The 13,482-nt window shown below is 47.9% G+C and overlaps 1 protein-coding gene across 1 annotated transcript; it reads right to left on the bottom strand.

The window, feature by feature from the left end:
• Positions 1 to 11,454: 11,454 nt before the first annotated feature.
• On the bottom strand, positions 11,455 to 13,236 carry LOC125537777 (F-box protein At5g50450-like). Its single transcript, XM_048701091.1, has 3 exons — positions 12,775 to 13,236; positions 12,516 to 12,678; positions 11,455 to 12,429 (listed from the first exon to the last, which is right to left on the bottom strand). The coding sequence occupies exons 1-3, from the start codon at positions 12,999 to 13,001 to the stop codon at positions 11,665 to 11,667; spliced, it is 1,155 nt and encodes a 384-aa protein (XP_048557048.1). The 5' UTR covers positions 13,002 to 13,236; the 3' UTR covers positions 11,455 to 11,664.
• Positions 13,237 to 13,482: the final 246 nt, after the last annotated feature.

Raw genomic sequence — 13,482 nt, 5'->3', positions numbered from 1 at the left:
TCCAAAGTCTACACTTTGTTTTCTCGAATTATATGGCCTCGAGCCATTTATCGGAATCCAGGCCCACCATCGCTTCTCCATAGCTCGTAGGTTCATTGCTGTCTAGAAACATGACTTCCAAGACAGGATTACGTACCACTCTGAAGTAGTACGCATCCTTGTCATCCCACGAGGTTTGGTAGTGACTTGATCCGAAGTTTCATGATCACTATCATAAGCTTCCACTTCAATTGGTGTAGGTGCCACAGGAACAACTTCCTGTGCCCTGCCACACACTAGTTGAAGAGACGGTTTAATAACCTTATCAAGTCTCCACCATCCTCCCACTCAATTCTTTCGAGAGAAACTTTTCCTCGAGAAAGGACCCGATTCCAGAAACAATCCCTTATTGCTTTCGGATCTGAGACAGGAGGTATACCCAACTGTTTTGGGTGTCCTATGAAGATGCATTTATCCGCTTTGGGTTCGAGCTTATCAACCTGAAACTTTTTCACATAAGCGTCGCAGCCCCAAACTTTTTAAGAAATGACAGCTTAGGTTTCTCTAAACCATAGTTCATACGGTGTCATCTCATCGGAATTACGTGGTGCCCTATTTAAAGTGAATGTGGTTGTCTCTAATGCCTAACCCATAAACTATCGTGGTAATTCGATAAGAGACATCATGGTATGCATCATATCCAAATAGGGTGCAGTTATGATGTTCGGACACACCATCACACTATGGTGTTCCAGGCTGTATTAGTTGTGAAACAATTTCCACAATGTCTTAATTCTGTGCCAAACTCGTAATTCAGATATTCATCTCTATGATCATATCATAGATCTTTTATCCTCTTGTCAGGACGATCTTTCAACTTCACCCTGAAATTACTTGAACCTTTCAATAATTCAGACTCGTGATTCATCAAGTAACTATACTCAACATCTACTCAAATCATCTGTGAAGTAAGAACATAACGATATCCACTACATGCCTTAGCACTCATTGGACTGCACACATCAAAATGTATTACTTCCAACAAGTTGCTTTCTAGTTCCATTTTACTGAAAACGAGGCTTTCAGTCATCTTGCCCATGTGGTATGATTTGCATGTCTCAAGTGATTCAAAATCAAGTGAGTCCAAACGGTCCATTTGCATGGAGTTTCTTCATGCATATACACCAATAGACATGGTTCGCATGTCTCAAACCTTTCAAAAATGAGTGAGCCCAAAGATCCATCAACATGGAGCTTCTTCATGCGTTTTATACCGATATGACTTACGTGGCAGTGCCACAAGTAGGTGGTACTATCATTACTATCTTTTGGCATGAACATTTGTATCACTACGATCGAGATTCAATAAACCATTCATTTTAGGTGCAAGACCATTGAAGGTATTATTCAAATAAACAGAGTAACCGTTATTCTCCTTAAATGAATAACCGTATTGCGATAGACATAATCCAATCATGTCTATGCTCAACGCAAACACCAAACTCGATGGTAGAGGGAGCGTGCGATGCTTGATCATATCAACATTGGAAACACTTCCAACACATATCGTCAGCTCACCTTTAGCTAGTCTCCGTTTATTCCGTTGCTTTTATTTCGAGTTACTAACACTTAGCAACCGAACCAGTATCTAATACCCTGGTGCTACTAGGAGTACTAGTAAAGTACACATCAACACAATGTATATCCAATATACTACTATCGACTTTGCCAGCCTTCTCATCTACCAAGTATCTAGGGTAATTCTGCTCCAGTGGCTGTTCCCCTTATTACAGAAGCACTCAGTCTCGGGTTTGGGTTCAACCTTGGGTTTCTTCACTAGAGCAGTAGCTGAATTGCCGTTTCATGAAGTGTCCCTTTTGCCCTTGCCCTCCTTGAAACTAGTGGTTTCACAAACCATCAACAATTGATGCTCCTTCTTGATTTCTACTTTTGTGGTGTCAAACATCGCGAATATCTCAAGGATCATCATATATGTCCCTGATATATTATAGTTCATCATGAAGCTCTAGCAGCTTGGTGGTAATGACTTCGGAGAAACATCACTATCTCATCTGGAAGATCAACTCCCACTCGATTCAAATGATTGTTGTACTCAGACAATCTGAGCACAAGCTCAACAATTGAGCTTTTCTCCTTAGTTTGCAGGCTAAGAAAATCGTCGGAGGTCTTATACCTTTTGACGTGGGCACGAGCCTGAAATCCCAATTTCAGCCCTCAAAACATCTCATATGTTTTGCGACGTTTCAAAACCGTCTTCGGTGCCTCAATTCTAAACTGTTTAACTGAACTATCACGTAGTTATCAAAATGTGTATGTCAGATGTTCGCAACATCCACAGACGACGTTCGAGGTTCAGCACACTGAGCGGTGCATTAAGGACATAAGCCTTCTATGAAGCAATGAGGACAATCCTCAGTTTACGGACCTAGTCCGCATAATTGCTACTATCAACTTTCAACTAAATTTTATCTAGGAACATATCTAAACAGTAGAACAGAAACGTGAGCCACGACATAATTTGCGAAGACCTTTTGACTATGTTCAGGGTAATTAAGTTCATCTTATGAACTCCCACTCAGATAGACATCCCTCTAGTCATCTAAGTGATTACATGATCCGAGTCAACTAGGCCGTGTCCGATCATCACGTGAGACGGACTAGTCATCATCGGTGAACATCTTCATGTTGATCGTATCTACCATACGACTCATGCTCGACCTTTCGGTCTTCTGTGTTCCGAGGCCATGTCTATGCACATGGTAGGCTCGTCAAGTTAACCCTAAGTGTTTTGCATGTGTAAAACTGTCTTACACCCGTTGTATGTGAACGTAAGGATCTATCACACCCGATCATCACGTGGTGCTTCGAAACGACAAACTGTAGCAACGGTGCACAGTTAGGGGAGAACACTTCTTGAAATTTTAATGAGGGATCATCTTATTTACTACCGTCGTTCTAAGCAAATAAGATGTATAAACATGATAAACATCACATGCAATCAAATAATAGTGACATGATATGGCCAATATCATATAGCTCCTTTGATCTCCATCTTGGGGCTCCATGATCATCTATTACAAGAACATGATCAATCTCATACATCACATATATCATTCATCACATCCTTTTGGCCATATCACATCACATAGCATACCCTGCAAAAACAAGTTAGACGTCCTCTAATTGTTGTTTGCATGTTTTACGTGGCTGCTATGGGTTTCTAGCAAGAACGTTTCTTACCTACGCAAAACCACAACGTGATATGCCAATTGCTATTTACCCTTCATAGGGACCCTTTTCATCGAATCCGATCCGACTAAAGTGGGAGAGACAGACACCCGCTAGCCACCTTATGCAACTAGTGCATGTCAGTCGGTGGAACCAGTCTCACGTAAGAGTACGTGTAAGGTCGGTCCGGGCCGCTTCATACCACGATGCCGCCGAATCAAGATAAGACTAGTAACGGCAAGCATATTGAACAAAATCAACGCCCACAACTACTTTGTGTTCTACTCGTGCATAGAAACTACGCATAGACCTAGCTCATGATGCCACTGTTGGGGAACGTAGCATAAATTCAAAATTTTCCTACGTGTCACCAAGATCTATCTATGGAGTCATCTAGCAACGAGGGAGGAGTGGATCTACATACCCTTGTAGATCGCGCGCGGAAGCGTTCAAGAGAACGGGGTTGATGGAGTCGTACTCGTCGTGATCCAAATCACCGATGATCCTAGCGCCGAACGGACGGCACCTCCGCGTTCAACACACGTACGGAGCGGAGACGTCTCCCACGCCTTGATCCAGCAAGGAGGAGGGAGAGGTTGATGGAGATCCAGCAGCACGACGGCGTGGTGGTGGAAGTAGCGGGATTCCAACAGGGCTTCGCCAAGCGCTGCGGGAGGAGGGAGATGTGTCATGGGAGGGAGAGGGAGGCGCCAGGGCTTAGGTTTTGCTGCCCTCCCTTCCCCCACTATATATAGGGCCAAGGGAGAGGGGGGGGCGCAGCCTTGGCCCTTCCTCCAAGGAAGGGTGCGGCCAAGGGAGGAGTCCATCCTCCCCAAGGCACCTAGGAGGTGCCTTCCCCTTTTAGGACTCTTCCTTTCCCTTATCTCTTGGCGCATGGGCCTCTTGGGGCTGGTGCCCTTGGCCCATATAGGCCAAGGCGCACACCCCTACAGCCCATGTGGCCCCCCGGGGCAGGTGGCCCCACCCGGTGGACCCCCGGGACCCTTCCGGTGGTCCCGGTACAATACCGGTGACCCCGAAACTTGTCCCGATGGCCGAAATAGCACTTCCTATATATAATTCTTTACCTCCGGACCATTCCGGAACTCCTCGTGACGTCCGGGATCTCATCCGGGACTCCGAACAACATTCGGTTACCACATACAAACTTCCTTTATAACCCTAGCGTCATCGAACCTTAAGTGTGTAGACCCTACGGGTTCGGGAGTCATGCAGACATGGCCGAGACAACTCTCTGGTCAATAACCAACAGTGGGATCTGGATACCCATGCTGGCTCCCCACATGTTCCACGATGATCTCATCGGATGAACCACGATGTCAAGGACTTAATCAATCCCGTATACAATTCCCTTTGTCTAGCGGTATTGCACTTGCCCGAGATTCGATCGTCGGTATCCCTATACCTTGTTCAATCTCGTTACCGGCAAGTCTCTTTACTCGTTCCGTAACACATCATCCCGTGATCAACTCCTTGATCACATTGTGCACATTATGATGATGTCCTACCGAGTGGGCCCAGAGATACCTCTCCGTTTACACGGAGTGACAAATCCCAGTCTCGATTCGTGCCAACCCAACAGACACTTTCAGAGATACCTGTAGTGCACCTTTATAGTCACCCAGTTACGTTGCGACGTTTGGTACACCCAAAGCATTCCTACGGTATCCGGGAGTTGCACAATCTCATGGTCTAAGGAAATGATACTTGACATTAGAAAAGCTTTAGCATACGAACTACACGATCTTTGTGCTAGGCTTAGGATTGGGTCTTCTCCATCACATCATTCTCCTAATGATGTGATCCCGTTATCAATGACATCCAATGTCCATGGTCAGGAAACCGTAACCATCTATTGATCAACGAGCTAGTCAACTAGAGGCTTACTAGGGACATGGTGTTGTCTATGTATCCACACATGTATCTGAGTTTCCTATCAATACAATTATAGCATGGATAATAAACGATTATCATGAACAAGGAAATATAATAATAACTAATTTATTATTGCCTCTAGGGCATATTTCCAACAGAAAGATATAGTCGACAAGTGCGAAGGCTGCCAGTTCTACTCAAACTCGTCTCACAAGCCTGCGTTTGCTTTGAAGACTATTCCACTCGTATGGCCGTTTGCAGTTTGGGGGTTGGACATCATTGGACCTTTCAAGACCGACAGAAGTGGTTTCACACATTTGCTTGTGGCAGTCGACAAATTCACCAAATGGATTGAAGCTAAGCCTATCAAGAATTTTGATTCAAGCACTGCCATCAGTTTCATCAGAGAGCTGATATTCAGATATGGAGTCCCTCACAGTATTATCACAGATAATGGCTCCAACTTTGATTCTGATGAGTTCAGAGCATTTTGTGCTTCCCAAGGCACTCAGGTTGATTACACACCGGTTGCACACCCGCAGTCGAATGGGCAGGCAGAAAGGGCGAATGGTTTGATCCTTCAAGGGCTGAAACCCCGATTGATGTGCGATCTCAAGCATTCTGCTGGAGCCTGGGTGACTGAATTGCCATCTGTCCTATGGGGACTAAGAACACTCCCAACCGGTCGACTGACCGAAATCCTTTCCTCATCGTGCATGGTGCTAAAGCTGTGCTTCCGAGTGACTTGCTGCACAACGCCCCCTGAGTGGAACTCTTCTCAGAAGCTGAAGCTGAACAGGCACACCAAGATGCGGTTGATCTATTGGAGGAAGAACGAGAGATCGCTCTGATCCGATCAACCATCTATCAACAAGACATGCGTCGATTCCATGCCTGAAATGTCAGAGGTCGAGCATTCCACGAAGGATACCTTGTGCTTCGAGTGCACCAGAAACGACCTCACAAACTCGCTCCGGCCTGGGAAGGACCATTCATCATCACCAAGGTGCTCCACAATGGAGTGTATCACCTCTACAACGTAGACAAGAAAGAAGACGAGCCACGCTCGTGGAATGCGGAGCTGCTCCACCGTTTTTATACTTAAACACTCGGATCGACGAGTTGTAATCGACGAGCATATCACTCAGTTTGCTTATCAAAAACAAGATTTTCGTGGTATCTTAATGATTGCTATCCCGTAAACATATGTGTTCAAATCCCCCAGTGGGTGGCTTAGCCACGAATCCGATTCGCCTAAGTTTCAAAAACGCTCCAAGTGAAGAGCAACCCTCTCACTCAGGGGCTTAGCTGCGAATCCAATTCGCCTACGTTTCAAAAACTTGACCATCTTTGATTAACGAGCTAGTCAAGTAGAGGCATACTAGTGACACTATGTTTGTCTATGTATTCACACATGTATTATGTTTCCGGTTAATACAATTCTAGCTTGAATAATAAACATTTATCATGAAATAAGGAAATAAATAATAACTTTATTATTGCCTCTAGGACATATTTCCTTCAAGAGGATTGTCAATTCCCTTAAATTATTTACTTGCAAGGGTCAAATCTTATATAGGTAGATGGATAAATTGCAAAAGAAAAGAGTAAATAAATTACTGCAAGGTGTTTTTAGTTTTTATAATATGGTTAAAGTAGTTCTGGGCCATAGTTTTTACTAGAGGCTTCTCTCTCAAACACATAACACACAGTGGGTAAACAAGTTAATGTTGGGCAATTGATAGAAAAGCGCATAGTTATGATGTATTCATGGCAATGATCATGTATATAGGCATCACATTCGTGACAAGTAGACCGACTCATGCCTGCATCTACTGCTATTACTCCACCAATCGACCGCTATCCAGCATACATCTATGGTATTAAGTTCATGACAAATAGAGTAACACCTTAAGCATGATGACATGATGTAGACAAAGTAAACCCAATTAATATGAATAAACCCCATCGTTTTACCCTTAATAGCAACAATATAATACTTGCCTCGTTACCCCTTCTGTCACTGGGTGTGGACATAGCAATATTGTACCCATTACAAAGCACCTCTCCCACTAAAGATAAATGAATCTATTTGGCCAAACCAAACTGATAGATCAGAGAGAAATACAAAGTTATAACTACCATGCACAATATTCAGAAAAGACTCAATTACTTTCAATGAATAACCAGTTCATAAACCCACAATTCATCGGATCCCAACAAACACACCGCAAAAGAAGATTACCTCGGATAGAACTCCAAGAAGATCGAGGAGAACATTGTATTGAAGATCAAAGAGAGAGAAGGAACAATCTAGCTACTAGCTATGGACCTCAATGACCAATTCCCCCTCTGACAGAGTACTGGAAAAGGCATCCATATGGGATCGCGGAAGAACATAAACTTGCGGTGGCATAAAAAGTGTTTCGGGTAGCTCTCTGTTGGTTTGGTAATATATGTGAATTTATAGGACTGGAATTAGGTCGAACGGAGCTACATGGGGCCCACAAGCTTAGGGGCGTGCCCTGTGAGCTCGTGGCCCTCACGTAGCTCTTCTGGCCTCCTCCCGAACCTTTTAGCATCCCTTCTGGTCTAGAAAAAATCCCTATAAAGTTTGATCGTGTTTGGACTTCGTTTGGTATTTATTTTCTGAAAAAGCCAAGAACAAGCAAAAAACAAGAACTGACACTGGGCACTACGTTAATAGGTTAGTCCCAAAATATGATATAAATAACATAAAAATGCATATAAATCATCCAAGATTGATAATATAATATTATGAAACAATCCAAAATTATTGATACGTTGGAGATGTATCAGGCGGGTTCTCTCGGTGTTGCAGACGTCGGGGGCTCTCGCGCGCGGATCTAGTGCTGGTGTGACCATGCACGAAGGAGCTTCAAAGTGGCGAGGAGGATTGTGGTCGGGGCTCGCGGGAGGATTGTTCGTGGCACGGTGGCTCCTCCTGGAGGAGACAACGCGGGTCAAGGTGGCGGCGGTGCAGCCGGGCTCGGCCAGGAGTCGCTGCTCTTGTAGTGGTCGAGCACGCTCCGGTTTCTGACGCCTACGTCATGGTGCCTTCTCCTCGTTCCATGGTTGCGGTTTAAGGAGGTGACGGCGCGGGCTAGATGGGCCCGATCTGGGTTGCAACACAGGTGTGTACCAGGGTTTGCCTGATGGCTGTGGTGTGCGGTCTCGGTGACCCTTGGTCGGGCTTCTCAGCCATGGGGATGATGTTCATTGGGCTTTATGATCCTGTGTGCGGGTCTTGGATGGACCTCGACATCTCGACTACATTTGCGAAGTGTTGCGGCGGCGGTGGTGTTATCAACTTGGGCGGTGTGGCTCCAATCCGATGGTCGGGGAAGGTGGTGTGCCGCGATACGGAAGAAATTCCTGCCCGTACTCGGTTGATGCTGGTGGTGACGGCGCCGTGGCTGTCGTTCCCCTCCTTGGAGGCGTCGCCAAGGTGTGTCGGCATATCCCTCCCTCGCTTCACGGATTGGTTGCGGTCTACGGGCAAAAGCCTAGGTTCGGAGTTGAACCGGCACGATGGCGGCATTCTTAATGTCGCTACTCTGTTGGGAGCATCACGCTTGATGACACGGTCTTGAGGTTCCATGTTGCACTATTTTCGGTGCTCGTCGTTGTCCAAGGTGATTTTCAGTGGCGCAATGTATGTCATCGCCGGTGAGTCCAGACGGTGGCTTTAGTGGGCCTACCAGGTTCCGCCATCTACTTGCACCTCCTTTGTGGCATCAAGGGTGGATGGTGCGCCGACAAGGGAAGTCCAGACAGAGTCGGTGTTGTCTTCAGAGGTAACCGGCTTTGATCGAGACGCGGCAATGTTGCTCAGCTTTGGACAAGCTCTTTTTCTTTGTAGTTGTGGTTGTTGGAGGTGGTGGTGTCTTTCCTTCGGAGCTGCTATTGTCTACGCTCGTTGTTCGCAACAAGTTGTTGTTTTCCTGTACTTAAAAATTATGCCTTCTATAAAAATATGGTACACATTCACGTCCTCTCAAAAAGAATCCTTGTTTCGTGCAGCATAATAATTTGTCGAAGCTAATAGGTTCTGCCATCAATAAACTAAGCTCGCACATGATCTTTTAGTGGCGCACCACTTTGAAATCATGTCACAGATATTATTTTTTTCAAAATACTTGTGACGTGGGCCACTGGGCTAATTTCACATGCCATTAATATTTTCTTAGTGGTGACGATGCCTTCAAAAGGCTGCACGGTCAGTATATGAGACCTAGCAGTCTGACGAGCAGCAAGTTAATGGTGGCGAGAAAGATTAAAAAAAAGAGGAGAGGAAGGAAGGAGCGAGGGCGGCCGGCATGAGCATGGCACCCTAGGGCCTCTTTGATGCACATGATATTTAAAATGCAATAATATCAAAAACAAAACAATGGAGTGACATGCCATCTTGAGCACTACAAGATTGCATGTATTGATTGTGCGAGGGAGAAACAAAGGATTCTTCATGCGAGGCTGAAGTGGATGAAAATTTCCCTATGAAATATTGTTAATTTAATCTAAGGAAATATTTCTACAAAGTACATCCTATGAATCAAAAAATAGATATCAGAAAAAATGTCAAGGATTAGAATCCTCCAAATTTTCTTTAGAAATCTTTGAATCGAAAGGCCCAAGGGCTACGATATGGCACTCAGGCCTCCCTCCAAGTTTAGGATGTGTTTATGTTTTTGTAATTTAACTTTGACCAAGAATTTTGTCCACTAAAATGCATTTGAACTCCAATGAATGTGAATCCATCAACATAATATTGTATACCATGAACCACGTATGTTGAATCTAGGTCTTGGCCAAAATTAAATGTTAAAAATTACTCACTCCATAAAGAAATATAAGAGCGTTTAGATCACTATAGTGATCTTTACAGAGGGAGTATGTGCTTACTAAGCTAGGACAGAGAGGGTAAATCAGGAAAAAACAACTATTAGGATATGAAAAAAACATTCCAATATATTTATTACACACAAAAAGGAAGGTTTAGAGTTTCTATTTATAATAAAAACAATATCTACACCTAAAAGTAATGGAAGTATTGCCCTCGGCGTGATAATAATGTGTGTTCGCCGCCTCCATTGCCCACCACGCGTCCTCAGCACAAAGGCAAGTGCAGGCAGCTGTTTCAACAACAACGGTGTGGTTGCAAATCTTGACGGTGAACGACTATTGTGATGCGATGCGGTTTTGTTTTGTAGAAATAATGCTACAACAAGTAGTATCTTACAAAAGAAATCTGCAACAAGACGGTTGTAACAATGCATGTGTTGCAGTGGTGGACGGTAACATTCGGCCACTCGATGGGTCAAATCTAATGGCTCGCGACGGCTGATGTTTTGAAAAGATCGACCCGCGGACAGGTAGCACGCCCTTAAAACTGGATCCGGCTTGCCTGCTCCTTTTTCGTGCTCCCATCCGTGCTCCCCCCTCCTTCACCGGCTGTCTTTTTTTTTTCTTTCTAATCTAATCATCTCTCCTCCTGATTTTAAGGGGTGGGACCGGACCTTATTTTGTTCCAATCAAATCAAGCCACGTATGCGGGAGTACGGATGGACACACGGGAGGGGAGCAGGCAAGTCTCGTCCCTTAAAACTAACTAACAATGATGGATTCTATGAGGAAAAAGAGAGTAGACATTAGTGGATCGTGACCTAGTTTTGCGGTAGCCATCCACCCATACAGATAAACGTACATCCAACTCGCTGCTGCTTCCCTCGGCAAGAAGTTAAACGCCGGTACTACAAGGACGCGTCGATCTGCTTGTCCCGCACACACATGCACACGTTGACATATGTGCGCCTGAGGTTCCGCCCCATCACGGTCCACTAGCGCCGAATCTATCGCGATTACACACACTAGCAGCAGCCGGATATCTGTGTTTGACAGGCATCACTCGACGGTGCACGATCCCGTCGGGCGCACTAGCTTCCACACGTTCCATATCCGGCCCACTGGATGAGGATACGATCCTCCAAATCCACTTCCGGGGCACGGGAATCCTACTCTACTCCGCTGGGTTTCAATTTATTTTCATTTTTATCACGGCCCTCTTTCTTGCTGGTCACGAGATCGGCCGAGGCAGACTACTACGGTTGCAGACGCACGCAGAGACCGTCGTGCTCAAGCCTGCAGGGCGTATTTTGAACTTCAAAGCGGAAACACCAGGCCAATTTACTTCCCTTGTCGCGTTTCAGTTCCTCTCCCTGCCATTTCTGTAACAGAGTGGCAGACGGGCAGTTGGGCGCCAGCAAAGAAGGGAAACTGCACAACTTTCGACGCCACATTTCACATCACATCTCGACAAAACTCTTTTTTTAGGAAAAAACATTGTACTGGTACTCCAGGTTAATAAAAGTTTTTCTTCTTAATAATAAAAACAATTCGCAAGTAACCAGACTCGGCTAACCTTTACCGCAGCGACCATGTACAGAGAAGGGTGCGGGAAAAAAAAAGAAAAAAGAACTGGCCAGAAAAATAAAAGAAACGGGTGCTAGGACACGGCGACGGTTACAGGGCCGGAGCGGCCACGGCGGCGTCGCCTGCGCCTGCGACGGCATTGGGGTTGGGGTTAGCGTTGGCGCCGTCGAGCCACCGGTCCATGGGCGTGCACTCGGCCTTGTGCGCCATCTTCCAGTGCAGCGCCTGGCATGCGCGCGAGCAGTAGTTCACCACGCCGCATACGGAGCACCGCCGGAACTCGTGCCGCCGCGTCTCCGGCCGACCGCACAGCGCGTGCGAGCACAGCCGCAGCCCCCCGCCCTCCTCCGCTGCCGCCGGCGCTGGGCTGCTCTCGGCGCCCAGCGGCCGCGACGCGAACCACTCGACGAGGAACCGGTTGGCGGCATGCGCCTCGCCGGCCGCGGCGGCCGCGGCGCGGCACCCGAAGTCGCTGAGCAGGCACGAGTGTCTCCTGGAGGCCTTGCCGCTGCCGGCTGCCGCGCGGAGCAGCGAGGCCGACGTGGTGACCGCGGCGGCGAGCTCCCGCGCGTTCGCCTGGATGAGGAGGCGGCGCCCGTCGAGCAAGGAGCGGCGCACGCCGTAGCCGTCCTGAAGGCAGTGGCCGAGCTCGCGGAGGGCGTCGACGTGGCCGAGCGACGCCGCGCGCGCGCACAGCGCAGCGCCCGCTCGGAGGTCGCGGTCGTCCTTGCTGCCACCGCTGCCGTTGAACTGGATGACGGCCAGCGAGTAGAGCGCCTCCCGGTGGCCACCGACTGCCGCCGCCGCCATGAGCGCCGCTCCCGACCCCCGGCTCCCCAGGCAGTAGAACCGGATCTAAACAATGGAAACATGGGTCAGTTACGAAACGATCGCCAAGCACAAAAGGAAAGAACGGGAACACGGTTGCCCATGGTTGTTACCATGCCAAGAAGGTAGCATGCGTCGAGGTTCCCGGCGTCCGCGCAGCGCTGCAGGAAGCGGTGGGCGGAGTCGGACCAGCTTTTGGCCCGGACGGCGAGGCACCGCGGCGACACCTTGGCAAGGACAACCTTGTTCTGGCCCAACTCCCTGAATCTCTTGCACCTGCGAGCACATCCCAACAACTCCCCGTAAGAACTCCATCTCCATCCCAGCGACGATTCGCATTCATATAAGAAGGCGGAGTAAAGAGGCACGTACGTCATGATGGCGCCGGCGAGGTCGGCCGGCGAGCGGGCGGACGCGGCCACATCAGCAAGTATGGACACCAGCAGATCATCCGGCAGGTCCTCAAACAAGTCTCCGACGGCAGCGCCAGCGCACCCCGCCGTCTCCATGGCCGTCCTCCGCCTCTTCCGGCGGTGCATCTCCGGCGCCTCGGCCGCCGGGTCATGGCAGGAGTAGCAGGCGCCACGCCTCGTCTTCATGCCGCCTGCCTCCTCTCCTCTCCTCACACGATGCGGCGTCTGTGTCACGTTGCTGCGGGCGGCGAGCTGTTGCAAGTCTTGGACGGTTGCGGGAGAGAAAGAGGGAGATGGTGTGTCCGTAATGGCGAGAATGGGAGAGGATGGGAGTGATATATAGTCCTAGGAGCAGGAGCAGGAGGGGGTGCGTGGCTGGCTGGCTGGCTGGCTACACAAGGAAAGGAAGGAGGATGTGCCCTCCCCTACGTTCCGTTCCGTTGCAACGGGGTGGTCAACAGGGACGCTGACCGGAAGGAGAGGAGAGGAGAGGAGGGAAGGGGGTTGCTTGGGGGGGAGCACGCTTGGATGCAAAGCCTCTTCTCCCTTTCTTGATCCTCCCACCCGTCCTTTGTTCTCTCCCTCTCTCTCTCCTCAGCTTTTTCTTGATTTCTCCTCCTCCCAAATTTTGGTTTCTGGTGTTTTTGTTAAGGGTGGTGAGGTGGTG

This window comes from Triticum urartu, chromosome 2 (assembly GCF_003073215.2).
Source record: "Triticum urartu cultivar G1812 chromosome 2, Tu2.1, whole genome shotgun sequence".
NCBI classification, from domain to species: Eukaryota; Viridiplantae; Streptophyta; class Magnoliopsida; order Poales; family Poaceae; genus Triticum; species Triticum urartu.
Note: the sequence above shows the minus strand (reverse complement) of the source record. Positions and strands in the feature narration are given on the sequence as shown.